Source organism: Harpia harpyja, chromosome 10 (assembly GCF_026419915.1).
Source record: "Harpia harpyja isolate bHarHar1 chromosome 10, bHarHar1 primary haplotype, whole genome shotgun sequence".
Lineage (NCBI taxonomy): Eukaryota > Metazoa > Chordata > Aves > Accipitriformes > Accipitridae > Harpia > Harpia harpyja.
The window spans coordinates 37273664-37290000 of NC_068949.1; the positions used below are offsets into that span (position 1 = coordinate 37273664).

The 16337-nt window shown below is 50.5% G+C and overlaps 1 protein-coding gene across 4 annotated transcripts in view; it reads right to left on the bottom strand.

Moving 5' to 3' along the window:
- Positions 1-13795, bottom strand: part of AFAP1L2 (actin filament associated protein 1 like 2) — a 71932-nt gene extending 58137 nt beyond the window's left edge. For all 4 annotated transcript variants that reach the window (XM_052799641.1, XM_052799640.1, XM_052799639.1 and 1 more), the window contains exon 1: positions 13677-13795. In XM_052799641.1, coding sequence (XP_052655601.1) covers positions 13677-13692 — 16 coding nt within the window. In that variant the 5' untranslated portion in view covers positions 13693-13795. The remainder of the gene's footprint in view (positions 1-13676) is intronic.
- Between the last annotated feature and the right edge of the window lie 2542 nt (positions 13796-16337).

Here is a 16337-nt window from a genome sequence, read left to right on the forward strand (position 1 = left end):
CTTGCGAGAGCCGGCACGGTTTCGATTTGGTGACAGCATGCAATGTGGGTAGCTGCACCCGCAGTACATCCCCTGGTGCAGACATGCTTTCTCCAGTTCTCACGTCACAGCGCTGGCTGTTCTTGGGCATCAGTGAAAATGGCTTTTTTTTTTTTTTTTTTTGCCATGCCAAGAAAGGAAGTTATCTTACTCTTCCATTGTGTACATCCAATACTAATAATTTGATGCCCTCATACATCGCATCCACAAGAATAACGAGACCTCCCAGACCATGCAATGATCCCCAAGAGAACTGAGGCAAGTCACCTCACTGGGAATATTCCACATCTAAATAGGGAGAACACCAGAAGATGCACACTTTCTGGAACATCGGATAAACTAGATGAGCTAAAGGATGTTCTCCCTCTCTAATTTCATCACCTCCATACCTGCATAGCTTGGGCCACCTAATCAGACTACCGTTTTGTAACAAATCCTGTGACCAGGGCTACAACACGGAGCAGGGAAGCCCCTGTCACCAGGCATCTCCGACGGACCTGCACATCCCCGACATCCTGAGTGAGCCCACTTGACAGTGCTTTGCTGCTCAATGGACTGGTCCCTCTCCCCAGCACACTGCTCCTGCTCCCATTGCTGCCCAGTCTGTCAGCAAGCCAAGCCAGCAGGAAGATAACCTGGTGAAAAGCTAGTAGCTGTCTGCTGGCGAGAAGGAGAACAAGTGCCAGAGATGGTGCAGGCGAGGAGGTGGGATTGTCAGGCTGAGGGCTGGGCCATCCTTCTCAGCAGGAATAAACTGTTAGACACCAGGATACTTCACAAGGCAACTGTGCCAAAGAAGTCTCCATCACCTACTGCATGCAGCCACCAAAAAGAATAAAGTGTTCCGAGTCCCTCTCCCGGTAGATACCCATTTGTTCTTAGCCTATAGAGGACAGCAGCACAAAACAAAGTGTAGGTCGGTGGCTGGACATAGAACAAAGCTGCAGAAATAATGAACACCAGTGACACTTTCCTTTCGTACTGGGAATTGCCAACAGCTTGCTGCACCAAGCCAGATGAGTTTCACCACATCCCCAGGATCCTGGCCACGCAGCACGCCAACCAAATCGCACAGCTCGCTCTACGCATTCGCGCTGCGGCAGGCGCAAAGACCCAGACTGGGTCCAGCTGTGTTTACTCGGTCAGCTGCGGTGCCGCAAAACACAGCTGCATTGATCTGGGTCCGGACACCTGGCTCCAGATAAAAGCAGCTCAGTAGCAAGAAGCTGGCCATCCCTGCTCCATGCAACTGGAGCCGACCCTGTGACCGAGCGGGGTCTGACCACATCTGCCTTCTCATCCAGAGTGCTGCGAGCGGTGACAAAGGGGATGCATCGAGTCAGGGTGAAAAGGAGGCAGCACGCATGGATTACGGAGCCCGACTTGGGGCCAGGAGATCCCACTTTTCATCCTGGCCCCATCTCTGGCTTGAGCTGTGCTGCAGGAAGTCTTTCCCCTTCCCGGTTTGTCCACGTTGCTCATTATTCCTATCTCGATAGAAATGATCTTCCCCCAGTCCCAGTCCTTTCTGGCTTCAGGAAAACTCTTGGCAACCAACATGAGAAGTGTTTTTTCCCTTTTCAGAAAAGCCTCCACACTTCATTTCAGAGGTTATGGTTTTCATTTTCACATAATATACACCATGACTGACGTGTCAAAGCCATCATAGCCTAAATCTTCGGGTTTTATTTCTAAACTCACTATAAAGAATTGTTCCCTGCTACTGACTGAGTCATCTCCTCTAGATCAAAGCTTCTCCTGCTCAAATTGAAACAAAACAGTTTGGCATTTGACTCTTTCATCTAGAAGCCAGTTCTGTCTGTGCTAAGCAGCAGCTCCCTTTACATATTCAAAATGGAATATTTTACTTTCTTCTGTCTGTACTATGGTACAGCAGGCCTGCACGTTTGGGAACAACAGACAAAAAGCAAATGTATGAATGAGGGAAGGCAACTGTACAATCGAGGGTTGAAAGAAAACTTGAAATTCCAACCCAGAATCTGGGATTAGCAAACACTCTCAGGAGCACCATTTCATCAGCAGCTGAAAAGGCTTCAACCCAAAGCATCAGAGAAGTTGAAGATGCCGTGGACCGGCAGGGTCTATGCTGCAGTGCAGGCTCCACTATCAGCTCTGCAGCCCTCGACAGCAGGGACCCTCAGCCCTTGCCGAGGTCTCCGCAGATGATTTGGCTGCATTTTCATAAAGTGTGTCTCCAGTGCGGTAGAGCCTCCTCATCTTTCATGGTCCAAATAATTATGTCTGGAGGAAGGGTCAGCCACATCTGTGCTATTAGCACCCGGAACCGTTAGCATTTCTGTTTGGCGAAGGAGTTGCCAGCTCTACGTTCCTCCTCTATCACAAGTCGGCTTTTGTTATGTTAAAATTAGATTTCCTGGCATGTCAAATGCATCTTTATCAGTTGCATCAGAAATATGGTTAAGTAATGTGTCAATAAAAATTGGTAAAACTTGCAGTAAACCTAGTCTAGATCTCAGATCCAGTCTGATCCTTGTGGTCAGCCCATTGACTACGCTGGAGTGACACCAGGAATGAATTTGGCCCTTCCCACCACCTCTAAATGTGGGCCAACAGACATTTGTGTTTATCAGGAAAAACAAGAACATATGCTGAAAACAGAGCATTTCCAACAAAAACCTCAGTCCAGCATGGGAACAAAAGCAAACTGCAAAGATTTTGTAGCTAATCCGGAGCATCAGTGTGAGGTTGTCTGACCAGAATTAAACGTTATAAGAATACCTTAAAGAAAGCATTGGAGTATTTTCCAGACCTACACATTTCTTAATGGAGACACCAAGCAGCCAACTGCAAGTAAGAACATGTGATCTGGAAGTGGTACACAACAGCCCACAGTTCTTATCCTGGTTTTGGAGTAACGCTAGCTTCAAAGAGACAGTAAACAGCCTACGTTAACTGCAAGGATACTCCATTTTATTACATGCACAGCACTAATAGAACACTCTATGTATGATCTTCAAACCCTCTCACACAAGAACCGTTCTCTGTGCTTGACACCTGGCTGTGCTCCTGTTGGTACCCATGGCTTTGACGTTCCTGTGGGATTTGTAACTGACCACCACAAGAATAAAAGACTCACCACAGCTGAAATGATATCAGTAGCAAATGAAGAAAAAAAAAAAAAAAACCAAACAAAACCAAACAAAAAACCAGCACATAACCTTAGGGGGATGTCATTATTTAAGTGAAAGAATTGAAGGAAGGCTGACGTAGCCAGTCCAAAGAAACACAAACGTGAAATCCCATGCTGTTTAATACAGAATTTCAGCCAGAGTCAAACCTTGCCTCTGGGTGCTGCCCCAGCAGCTGTGCCCAGCTGTGCTCAGGCTGGGCTGGGCTCGCAGGCGGTGAGGGTGCCCGGCTGCCGCGCGTACCTGTACTCCCTCCCTACAGCACCCCAGGATTTTCAACCTCAGCACTGCCCAAAGCTCGCTGCATTTATTTCTAAGCAGTATCATAAAACTGTCATTGCTCTTTTGGTTTAAGAGCTCCAGTGAACTATCAGAATTAAAAATAAATCATTCTGCTTTAGGGAATGCTGAGCCTCCTGGGTCTAGAAAGCATTTCTTTCTTTTCTCAGCCAGACATGGGAATTCAGCCTTTAGGATAACACACGGGAATTTTGATTGCCATTTTGCTTCCCCCCACCCTGCCAACTCCCACTTCCATTTCCAGAAATAGACCTCTTCTACACTCAGAGAGCATCTGTTTGAACAACCTGATCCGAAAACTATGTTCACTAAGTTAACTAGCGCAGAGTGCTAACAGACACAGGCTTAAAGCAACTACATCCTTGCCCAGGTCTGTTCTGCTTCATATATTGCCAGTTTATATGGGCTCAGTATAAGCCAGTGTAACCCATTTAAATAGATTTGATAGGTATTTTGGCATATACAGGTGATTAAATCAAGAGCCTGCTGAGCTGAAAGTGTGACTAGCTACCATGATCCAAACACTCAGATGACGGACTCCATTAACAGTGTCTCAATAGCTGTGGATCAGAATCACAGACAGAATTACAACTCGATATCCCACAAATCAAGAGTATAGGTTAGCATAATGAATACACTTCAAGACTGATTTACAAAACTGGTGAATTTTCCTAGACCCAGGCCTTAGAGTTCACACAGACTCAGATATAAGCCAAGCCACACTTGCCGAGCGTTGATATGTTTGACACACTTTTATCAGTTATAGGATCTGTACAGTATTGCATTAGGGCAACCAGTAGCAAACAATCCAATAATGCCTTTCAGCACCTGACAGGCAACCTAATTTCCAAGAAGTATCATCTCACTAGGGGAACAATTTCAAAGCTCTAGCTACAGCAAATTAAACTGACATGGCATCTAGACAACTAGGTGATATCATCAGCTAGCATTGCTCATTAGAGAAAGCTGAAAGACACTGCATGGATAGATGTGTATGTATCCTATAATATGACTGGAAGAGAGAAGATGGGATAACGTTGAAGCAGTAATGAGAACCTGTGTTTATGTAAAATAATACCATGCTTAACTCAAGAGTAAATCATTTACAAGCATTGCTTTGCTAAATGGTAGCTGACTTGTGTTTCCTATCGGTAAAAAGAAACGTGACCTTTTGGTTTTGTATTAAGGTGAATGCATCTCTGCTGTAAACCTCAGAACATTTGGGTTGCTCCTTATCCCATACAGAGATGACTTGTTCCAGAGATCTCTGGCTTTTAGAGGTACCGCGACCGTGCACAGGCTGAGCATCACTGACAACCGCATTCGGCTCTGACACTGCTGCTCAGGGAAGCAGGACAGAAGTAAGCAGGCAGCACAAATACCGGGGTGGTGGAAAACCAAAACCACCCAAAACAGTCACACACGCATTTCACTGGTGACTTTGCACTGCTCTGGGGTACTTGTGACCATCTTTCAATGAGACAGGTGAGATTGCTGAACTCCAAAAGCACCTACAGACCTAGCACCGGTTACACTTACAGCCCCAGGCACCAAGTGCCACATGCCCCAGATGAGGCAAACCACCCACATGGCCTGAAAAAAATCAGGAGAAAAAGCACGTAGCCACCCTGCTGCCCAGCAGACTCGAGACCCCTGCAGCAGCAGACAGTGGAGTGAAAGCCACCCTGCTCGGTGTGCAGCCAGCTCTTCTGTGGCCTCAGGCTTGGGGAGGACATCTCCTGGACCACAGGCAGCAGCCAGGCTTGCCTGCCTCTCGGACCCACTTCATGCAATTTCACAGCTCGTCTTTTACCAAAGAGCTGTCTTCACCCACGTGCACACGTAATGAATTCCTAATAGGGACCAGAAACCTGGCTGTGGCTAGGTGAGATAGATGCACATTCTACCCCTCAGCCCAGCTAACCACAGCAAGGTAAAGATATCTCAGCTGCTTTGTAGATTGAGCCCAATTAGTCTAAGCAGTTCTCTTCTCGAGCAGGGCTTTATCATACTTCAGCAGCTGCTAAGATCAGGCCATCCTATAGCAGATGTGGAACCGTACATTACAATCCCAGCTCTCTGCCTGATTCTGTATACCCCAGGGTGATGGAGAAGTCTGAAAAGTACAACAATAAAACCGGCAGAAGTTCCCACCATTCAAGACTACATGGCACATTTTTAGAGATTGCAATAAAACACAAAAGATCCTTGAAGACACCAGATTTAAACAAAGGAGACAGGACATGCTCCCCAGCCAAGCAGCAGGGATGAAGCTGCTGATGGGATGGATGGGGCAGACAGCCTCCAGCTGTCACAAGCTGCTGCAGAAGCCTGGGCTTGCCACATCCCTGCTTTTAAAGGCAGCCCCAATTTCTGCATTTGTGGTATTTTGCTACTGCAAGTGGTGGCCACCGAACTGCTGCAACTGCATACCTGTTAGCAGCAGACACCAAAGAGCGTCTCTGCATTACTACTGATTTCAGCTCCTTCACAGCGGGACCACCAGAAGTCGGAGCTGTTTGGCACTGGGACTGACCAGACACATGCACTGGCTTATTCCAGAGATGACAAATTGACGGCGCTACTGGAAGGCTGTGAGGCTGCAGCTGGCTCGGTTGCATTCCTCAGCAGAAGCAAGCTCCACATTTCACACACACTTGTGGAGAGACTTTCAGCTGAAGCCACTAGTGACATCGCAAAACCTTGTGCAACTCGTGTTCTCTGCGAGCCAGCTCTTTCTTCCCAAGCCTTAGTAGTTGTCATACTTTGGTGACAAATAGCAATGATGAGATCTGCAGAAGGGACTTTGGATCAGAGATTTCTTTGCAGATACCTTATCTGAGCTCACAGGAGCCTGCACACACGCTTCCCCTCGCCACCTGCCCGAGCTGGCTGCCTCGGAGCACACGCAGGCTCCAGGAAGGAGATCCCCTCCTCGCAGCAGCCCAAGACTTGCTCCCCATCTAACTCAGTCCAAGAGGGAAGGGCTCAAGCAACAGCTTGAGCATGAACTGCAAGAATCTCCTGGCTCAGACCCACTGCTCTCAAAGCGCTGCTGCCAAAGTGTTACACAAACTTCTTCAAAAAGCATCCCAACTGCTTAGCTGCACACCTCTACACCCCAAACTCAGTGCTGACTCTGGAAAGCCTAGGTGCATTAATTATCAGCAAGATTGGGAATCTAAAGATATTTTTTAAAAGATTCAGTCTCCTAAGTCACAAAAGCAAGTGAAAAAACCACGTGCATCACCCCCGCTGGGGGCAGCTACTGCTCCTGGTTATCTCAGGAGGAGATTCCTACACTCAGAAATAAGAAGCCCACAGGCTGAACTGCCAGCTAAGGCTTGTGGATCCCTATTTCCCAGGCTTTTTCTAAGCCTTGCACTACCCTTTTATCCTAAGCAGATCCAAAGGAAAAAAGAAAAAGAAAAAAAAAAAGACATCAGAAAAATCTTTATGCAAGACAGAGCACAGTCCACCCAAGGGGGGAAAATACTGGCTTTTATTAAATTGCAAGTGGCCAAGTCTGTATGTTATGTGGGAGTTTCAGTCTGACCCCATAATTCTGAGACTATTTACTTCCAGACAGAGCTGTTTATAACCAAAGACAATGTTGCCATACACCAAACCATCCTCAGCCGTGCTTTCTATGGAATTTTGCCCACGAAGGCGGTGATAGGTCAGCGGGGAAAAAAAGAAAAAGAAGTATTTTAGTGAGTCCTGACCCCTGTCTTTTGAACTTTAGACCAAACGAGCATGCTTCCCAGGCCTCCCCTCTGCAGCACCCCGCTACATTGTGGGTGCTGCACTGCCACAGCTGACCTCCACCGCTGCACCCCAGCCTGCAGCAGCATGGGCAATGGCAAGCCAAACCCTCCCTGCCAGCAGGAATTACCACGCTCACGCCTCCTTTAGCGACAGCTGGCCATCCTGGCCCACCAGCCACAAGTTTAACTGCTCTCGGTGGTTTCGGCCCTGATTTTTCTCTTTTTCGGCTGTGGCCAGTGCAGGAAGCCGGATTCAGACCTAAGGTTCAGTCCCACAGAAGGGGCACATGCAGGCACAGTGCCAGCCCTGCTTCGCTGCAGCTTCTCAAAGGGCTCGGCTCTTCTGGCCACCCTTAGCAACTTGTGTTTGGTTTGGAGGTTTTTTTCCTCCTAAAGCGCTGCTCCCTGGATTCAAGTAATTTTTGTTTTGTTTTGTTAAAAAAGTAAGAACTTTGGGTACTGAGAGGTCGGTGTCTTCCTACTGAACGCTTCTACACAGATTTTTCTTTTGTGAACTTTTACAGTCTTCCTCTAGTTCACACAAGGTTTTACCATGCACTGTAGCACACAGCAAGAAGTTCCCAAATTTAACCCCTCTTCTTCAAATTGCAGCATAGCTCTTACAGTGGAAATGCCTTCTCCCAGCTGGTGCCAGGGAACTTGCCTGTTCACTGGCACCTCCCTATCCACCCCCAAACCAGAGCCAAATAAGCAGTTCCAGCCCAGAAACTGGCTGTGTTGCCACCTGTACCAGCAGCTCCTTGGGGCAAGGCCACGTCGGACACATCTCTGACCCACAGAGCTCTGCTGACCGTCTGCAGCACAGACTGGACCCGTCTGTCTCGTCTGCTAACCCAAGAGAAAAGCACAAATGACTCAACTTCCAAGATGAAGTAAACAACACGCAGGTCATCAAACTGGCTGTGTGACTGCAGGATCCCAATTTACTTGCTGGGTCTGGATCTGTGCTTCAGCCAGGCAGCTTCAGAGAGGAACACCTATGTCCTAGGTGCACATGCTCTGCATCATCTTTAATCATAGATGCACCTCTGATTTTTGGTTCCCCAAGATGTCCCCTACAGCTCTGGGCTCTCCAGTTGCTACTGCCTGAAGATGCACTTCCCTGCCTTAGATGATTCCTGCCTTTCCAGAGGATACAGCAAATTAGTTTATAGGGACTTCTCAAGAGAACAGCATCCCTAATTTCCCCTGATCCAGGCAGGATGGTTGCCAGGAAGGCATTGGCCACTGGTTAAGGAGCTTGCTGTTCAGGTCCTGGATTTGCCATAAAAATCTTAAGAGATTCACTCAAGTCATTAAATCCTTCACATGTGCTGTATGTTGAGACGGAAACATTGTTGAGCAAGTATGCAGCTGAGCAGGCATCCAGAATTCAGATTTAGAAGCCTGTGGTGCCTTGGTGCACAGCCCTGCAGAGCCTGGGCAACACAGGCTGCCCAGTTGCCTGCTTGCCCCCAGTCGCCTGCTTGCCCCCAGTCTGTCACCACTGCTGGGAGCTGAAAGAGCCAGCCATCCTCCAAAATAAAGCGGTACAAGCATTTTTGCATAGACACTCCCCGTGTTCCTGGGCTGTGGGTGTTCAATGAAAGCAATCAGTGAAACCCCCTGAACAATAAACTCATTCACATGGCATCTCCGGTCCCCGGCCGGGCACGGTGCGCCCAGAGCCTGCTGCGGGGAGCGGCAAAGGTACGTGAAGGAATGGGAACAAGACTTGCCCGACACACTAGTCAACGCCACAAGAGAAAAGCAAGGGCTCATGCCTTGCCAGGAGCGCTCCAAAAGCAGGAGCCCAAAGGCTCAGGGTTTGTGAGCACTGCTAGCTTTAGGAGCAGGCTCCTGGCGATTTTGGCAGATGCAGACAGGGCACAGATGCCGGGGTGGCGGGGCGACAGGGGTACTGCTCCCACATCCCTGCATGGATCCCTGCCCCTTACTCTCAGGAGACGGAGCAAGCCCCAGTGACCATTTTGGGGGTAGCAAAAGGAGCACCCCCAGGCCTGGCAGTTACCCCCCCCCCCCCCCCCCAAAGGGCCATCACTGCTCATCAAATGAGGCTAAAGCCAGCATCCCTACAGCCTCATGCCCATCTGCAGTGAGCCTGTCCTGGTCTGGAGAGCACCGGAGAGGCTCATGTGCACCCAACACAACTCAGAGCATCCTCAGGTGCCTTGTTTACATAAGAAATGCAGCTGTGCTAGAAGAGACAGAAATATTATACTGGCACAGATGACTGTGTAGGATGGCTTGGTAGGGTAGACATGGTAGATGTATAATTGAGACAGGCTGTGGTTTCAGTCACAGAAAAAGGTTTCATCTCCTAAATCCCTGCTGAGTAAATCACTCTGCACTCCTGCTGCCTATTCCCCAACAGAGTCCGTTCCTTCCTCCAAAATCAACCAGGGTCACTGTCACATAAGTGAGAGTTACTGTATATGTTATGAAGTTATGCAGGACATTAATTTTCATCTGCATTGCAAAGAATGCTCAGCCAAGCAGCAGAAAATTGTATTGGATTTGGTACAGGGCAGTTTTCTCCAGTTGCCAATTACACCAAGACAATTAGCTAAACACAACAGCTGTGTTGATGCTCAGCTGAGGAGAAACCACATGTGTTTGTATAGAGCCTAGATCATGTTAATATGAATCAATCCATTTCTGACTCTGATTAACAGGAGTTTATAAAGGGCCTCAGATTGTTACCAGGGCTCACATCCTTCATTCATGTCTCCACTTTGTGGTTTAATCTCAAGCATATCTCCTTGTATTTGCAATAACTTGTTAAAAAGAACACGTGCCAAAGTGCCAAACAGACCCACACCCTTTTCCCCTCCCAGTTAAAACATGTTAACTAGCAAGCAAACACCTCATCTTTCTACCAAGTCACCATTTTAATCCTTATCAACACTAAACTGTCGGCTTCTGTTTAGAAGACATCATCTCCTCCACAAACAACGCTTGTCTCCTTAGGGGAGCACTGCAAACACTACCGGTGCCCTGCAGAGCCCTGGGAGACCCTCAGATAAGAGATGTGAAGCTTGTATCTTTGCTCAACAGAGACAGTAAAACAAGAACGCCAAACACCTTTCTTTGAAGAACCGGGCTGCAAGTCACTCTGATTTCCATTACAGAGCTCTAACACATTAAAAATACAGTAATAATCTTACAAACCTCTCAAGGCTCCCACCACTTGACATTTTAGACTACACAGATGGAGCTGCATCACAAGGGAACCACCCGTGACCGCGGTGACAAGGGGTTGGTCTGAGAGAACTTGACAGGGATGGCAGATAAGCAAGGGTGCCACCAACACACCCCTCATCAGTAACGGTGCCTTCAGCACCTCCTCCCTCCTCTCTGGGGTATGGGGGTGGCTGGTCACAGACCACCCAGCCACATCTGACAAGCAGGACAAGGAGTAGGCAAGAAGCCATAGGGCCACTCTAAGAGGGAGCACAAGATGGGACAGTTGTACATATCTCGTTCAAAGGCAAAACACATGGGAAGGAGGGGGGAGAGCACTTGCAGGGAACAGAGGAGGAGCAAGAGATGAGCAGCTCTGTCCTTGTCACTACATAGCTGTGGGTGCAGCGACCACCCTCATTCACACCTGCCCCCTGCAGGTCTCACTCTTGTCCCCTTGGGCTGTTGGGTCTGCTGCTCTTTATGCCTCACCCATACTTCCTAAATCGCAGGGAGAAGGTGGATTTTTAAACAGCACTTTCACCAACGCAAGACACTCTTTACTGTGGCCCAGCAGAAAAAAAAAGCCCTGCCACACATCCTTCAGAGCTTTAATAGCCTAACAAGAGTCAAGAGACAATGTCCTCCTATGCAGCTGGCGTTGCAACCCCATTTGCAGAGGCTGGGAAAGGAAACCCATTCCCAGGAGAGTTTCACAATCCCTCCTTCACTTCCCACCACGCAAGTCCAACAGCCTGAGCTCTTCCCGCTCCACGGGTGCCACCCTGCAGGCCACGGGTCCCAGCGTCCCCGGCTCACGCCCCACCGGGCCCTCCACATCCCTGGGGCTGCTTCACCCTGCCTTTGAAGCAGGAGGGACACCTCTTGTGCGTGCCAGGTTAGAGCTCGGATTAAAGCACATCCCTGCCTGCGTTTAAAGGTAAGAAATGCTGCTGTTTGCTGATGCTTGCAACCTTCCTTTCTTAAGTAATAGGAAAGATCTTGTAGTCAAATTCCTCTTCCCAGCGCGCCAGTTCGTTGCTCAACAGCCCTCTTTGAATCCATCCTTCCCTATCATTACAGGCTTTCCCTGCACAAGCACTCTGCCCAGCTAGTGGCAAGAATGAAGACTCCCCATACCAGCCACAGCAGCAACAAGATATCCTCACCAGAACAGGCACATATTCCCTGTGCTTATTAACAACAACTTACTTGCCTGCTTTCTCCACCTGCTCCTCAGGGCTCTCCAGCCACCCCACCACACTGGGGACACCTCCCACCCACTAAACGAGCTGTTGCCATCACCTGCGGCTGCCCTGCAGAGCTGGAGATGCCTGGGTACCCTCATTAACACACACCCGCTCCCACGCGTGCACATTCGTTACCAGTAACACAAAAAAGACTGGCAAGGCTCCGCAGTCAGTTGCACTTGCTATTCATTACACATGTGCGGAACACATCCCCGCTGCTCTGAGGGAGCAGTGTGCATATTTAAAAAGACAATATACAAAACATAGCTGAATCTTAATGAATCTACTGCTTTGCTACTGGAACTGAATGGAATTGTACAGACCCTGCCAGGAGAGAAAAAAAAAAAAAAAGACTACACAATATTTGACTTGTAATATAATCTTTAACATCACTTTTGCAGTATGTTACTATTGTGCTTATCAGGCCTGTAAAGTACCGATTGTAAGGAGGAAAAGGATGAAAATACAAGAGGCAGCACAGTGCCAGCCCTGTCAGAATACTAAAGTACTTGCATAGTCATAAAAATACACAGTCCTGGCAAAAATTAACTTCACACAATAGGATACCTTGACATATCAAGTCCCCACCAAAGGAGGATTAGGGAACAAGGGCTATTAGCTCGAATGCATCTGCTGAGGCCTAACCAAACCTTACCAGTTTGATAGTAACAAGTCCAAATGGGGTCAGGCAGGAATATATTTGTCTAGTACCAAGCTCCCCGCTTAAATGTTCAAGCTCCATAAGGAGGTCAGCAGTTACAAGGAGAGACACGCTTGCTCTGAACAGGTAAAATTTACTGCAGACTTCCTCTGTGCTACCCAAGTGCTGGATCCACCTCCTCCAGGGGAGACTTTTACACGCTAGCAGGAGCAGAAATTGCAGATTATCCACGCATGTCTGAGTGTCCCATGCCCGGGCACCTCACCCCACCTCCTCCCTCCTCAGCTGGCAAGGTGCACTGAAGTTTGAGAAGTCTCCCAGAGCTGCCCATAGCACGGCAGATCCGAGATGAGCCATTCTCGGTGATAATGGCCAAGTAGCATCACGCAGGAAGCGCCAGAGCCATTGATTGCGGGGCAATTAATGGGCCGTGGGTGACCACCAGCCCAGATGAGATCTGCCAGAAAGCAAGCAGGGAGGATGCTCATCTACCCTCTCCCTAACCACCAAACCTATTTGCATTTAGACCGCAGGACATTCAATGTCGTGCCTGTTAAGCCTGGGAGGGTGGGAAGTCTATGCAGATCGGCAATTTAGGAAGAAAGACGGAGCAGGCAATGTTAGCCAAATTCAGCGGCTGCAGAAAACAAAACGCGACGCCGCTCTTAAGTGGCAAAAAAAAGGTCCCGATCCGCAGACGGTGTAAACCGAGAGATGTCCCCCACTCCTCCCTCGCTGCCCAGTGCCCGGGGCAGGGACGGGACAGGGGGACGTCGCACCCCGGAGCAGGACCGTGCTCCTGCTGCCTGGGGACCGCTCCCCCCGAGCCGACCACGGCCCCACTCGTGGGGACCCCGGTCCCTGGCCCCACTCGTGGAGATCGCTTCCCCCAGGAGCTAGCTCCCGTCCCTACTTGCTGGCCTCCTCCTCCTCCTCCCTTGCGGAGCTGGACCCTCGCCGCTCGGTCCCACTCGCGGGACAACACCCCCCCCCCGAAACTGAGCTCGGGCCCCACTCGCGGGGACCCCCGGTCCGACTCTCGGGAAACATCACCACCGGAGCTGACCCACCGCCGCCGCGCTTTCCCAAGCGTGGGGACAGCGAGCCGCAGCGGTCCCGCGTCAGTGGGTCGGTCGGTCTGCCCGCCCCCCCAAGACCCTTCCCCACCAGCGCCGCCCCCGCAGGTCCCCCATCTGCCGCCGGCGGGCAGGGCAGGGCAGGACAGGACGGCAGTCCCCGTGGGGGGCCGCCGCGGGGCACGGGCACGCGTGGGACGCCGCCTCACCTTTGTATTTATCCATGGGTGCTGCAGCCCGCCGGTTCCCGATGGGCCCCGGGACACGGCGCTGCCCGCGCTCCGCTCCGCCGCGCTCCCGTAGCCTCTTATTCCGGCGGCGCCGGATCCCCCGGCCGGCCCGGGCCGCCCCGCCCCGCCCGCCCCGCCCCGGAGCCGCGGAGCTGGCCGGGATCGGCGCTCCGCGGTGGGGGGAACGGGGACCTCCGCCCGGGGTGGAGGTCGGGGATCCGGGGACCGGCCTCCCCCCGGCCCCCGCCTTGTCCCGCACGGCGCGGCAGGGCACGCATCCTCCCCCTCGGCGTGGGTCCCCTCCGGCGGCCGGTCCCCGGGGAAAGGAGCGGGGTTAGGGCCGGTGACAGGAGGAGGAGGAGGAGGAGGAGGGTGCCTGGGGTGCCGGGCTGGGGCCGTGGGGTGGCTCCTGGGGCCCCTTGCTGCTCCCCAGCGCTGTGCCCGGGGCGGGGGTGCCCTGTCTGCTCCCTGCGTGCGGGACGGTGTTTGCTCTGGCTGCAGCGGGGCTCCGGGCACGGCCAGAGAAAGGCCTCGGTCGTCCCGCAATAGCCGTGTGTGGTCCCGGTGCTAAGACCCCCGGCGGGAGTCCGCCAGCGACCCACCTCCTGCCCTGCTCTGGGCTGGCAGGCTGAAAAGTCGGGTTCTCCTTCCACCTTCCCGGGGTTGTAACACCGAGCCAGCGAGTTTGCACTCTCCCTTTCCAGCGGCCTCATTAAGGCTTCTGGGTAGGACCTGTCTCCTGGATAGAGCAGGTCTCTCAGGAAGATGCTCCTCTCCCTGGGTGCCAGTAACATTTTTGCCTGACTTCCACCACCGCAGACAGAGCTAGCATGCCCAAAGTGCACAAACAATAGCAAATGGAGAAGTGGGCATCCAGTCTGACCTCAGTACAAGGCACAGGTGACAGTCTGTCCTGAGGCCGGTATTTTGGAGACACTGCAGGAATTTAATGTTTATATCAATAATGAAAACATCAGAAGTTACAATAGACAAGGTACACAAGGATTACAGAGGAAGTTTTCAGAATTAAGGTTAAGCTATCGGTGTGGGGACAAGGGAGCCATACCTGCCTATTACAAGGCCTTTCTGGCAAGAGGAGAGGCTAGGCGTCTGACCTGGCTGGGCAGCTCCACTGTTCCTGTGGAAAGAGATAGAACCGTTACCCAGAAAATCAACCGCTCTCCTTGGGAGCTGAAAAATAAGGAGCCAGAAGTCAGCTCTGCATCATTCACCAGAGCTATATCCACTGGCTCTCTTTGTGGGCATCTAGTCCTTCCACTGAAGGACGATGGTCACACCAAGCTCACGTTGGTCTGAAATTAATCCTCATCCCACTGCTTTGACGCTGAAGGGACTCACAGGCTTTGGGGTCTGGGCAAAACAGGGCTTGGGCCTGGCTCGGGGTTTGAAGCGCGGGCAGGAAGATGGTGGTGTGGCCTGCATTGGAAACGAACCTTTTCTTGCAGAGAGCAGTGGGACAGACAGGCAGGTTCCCCAAACCACGCAGCCCCTCGCACATTGACTCTGCTCTGCAAGCCGAGCTCTTGGCCATCAACCCACACCTAAAGAGCTCGGAGTACTCACAAACAGGTAACTTCCACACACCCATCTGAGTAAGGGGGTGACACCTCACAGAGGATCTGTGCGTCAGGTGGAACCGGAAAGTGACTTTTGCCGCATGGAAACTTCCCATACGAGACCAAGTTTAGATAAAGGGTTATTGCCGCTCAAGGAAGCTGAAGCTGGAGCACGTCTCGTCTCTTGCCAGTACATAACTACCGCACAAAAAGACAGGCAAGCCAAACGCCTGAACTGTCAGATCCAGCAAGCAGATAGCAGTCCTCAACGACTGGAGAAAAAACAGGTTAAATAAATATATCTGTCATGTAGGAATACTTCTCTTAGAGCTCTTTCCAGCTACCTCTTGGCTCTAGCTTTCAAAATCTAGCAGAGTAGGCCCTGATCTTGCAAACTTTTGAAGTGTGCCTGTACCTCGAAGCAGGTGAGTAGTCATTCTGAACTCAGCGAGACTAATTAAGGATAATACCAGTTAAACAAACTAATTAAAGATGATTTGAAAGATCAAGGCGTCAGATACCTGTGATTCCTGTCTTCAGGCCCCAGAGCCTTTACATCCCCTGCTTGTCCCTTCGTTCCCTCCCCAGCCGTGATAAGGATGCTCTGGAATCCCAGGACTGCTGGTTAGGCCCATGGCAATTGCTGGGCAAGTGACAATGGAACGAATACTAATGCCAGAGGAATACAAGTTCTTCCTGTTTGTCCCCTTCCTCTTGCAGTAGGAAGTACCTAAAATACTTTGGGATATTCTTTTTCAAACAGGCTGTTGTGTTCTGGGGTTTAATAAAACTGGGAAATACTCAGACCCTGCTTAGTGCGAGGAATTCACATTCCCACTGTTGGTGCTGAAGTCTAGATGTTTGCCACTGTGCTCAGCTAGAGCAAATACCTGCGAACTGGTTTTCCTAGTGGAGCTTCCTGAAGCCAATAAAATAACAGTCATCTACCTGTGTACCTATGTATTCCTTGCTTTTTTCCTGCTTATTATTAGTGATGATTATTAGTGATGTTTATTATTAGTGATGACTCAGATGTGACAAGCCTTGACAGCCAAGCTCATCC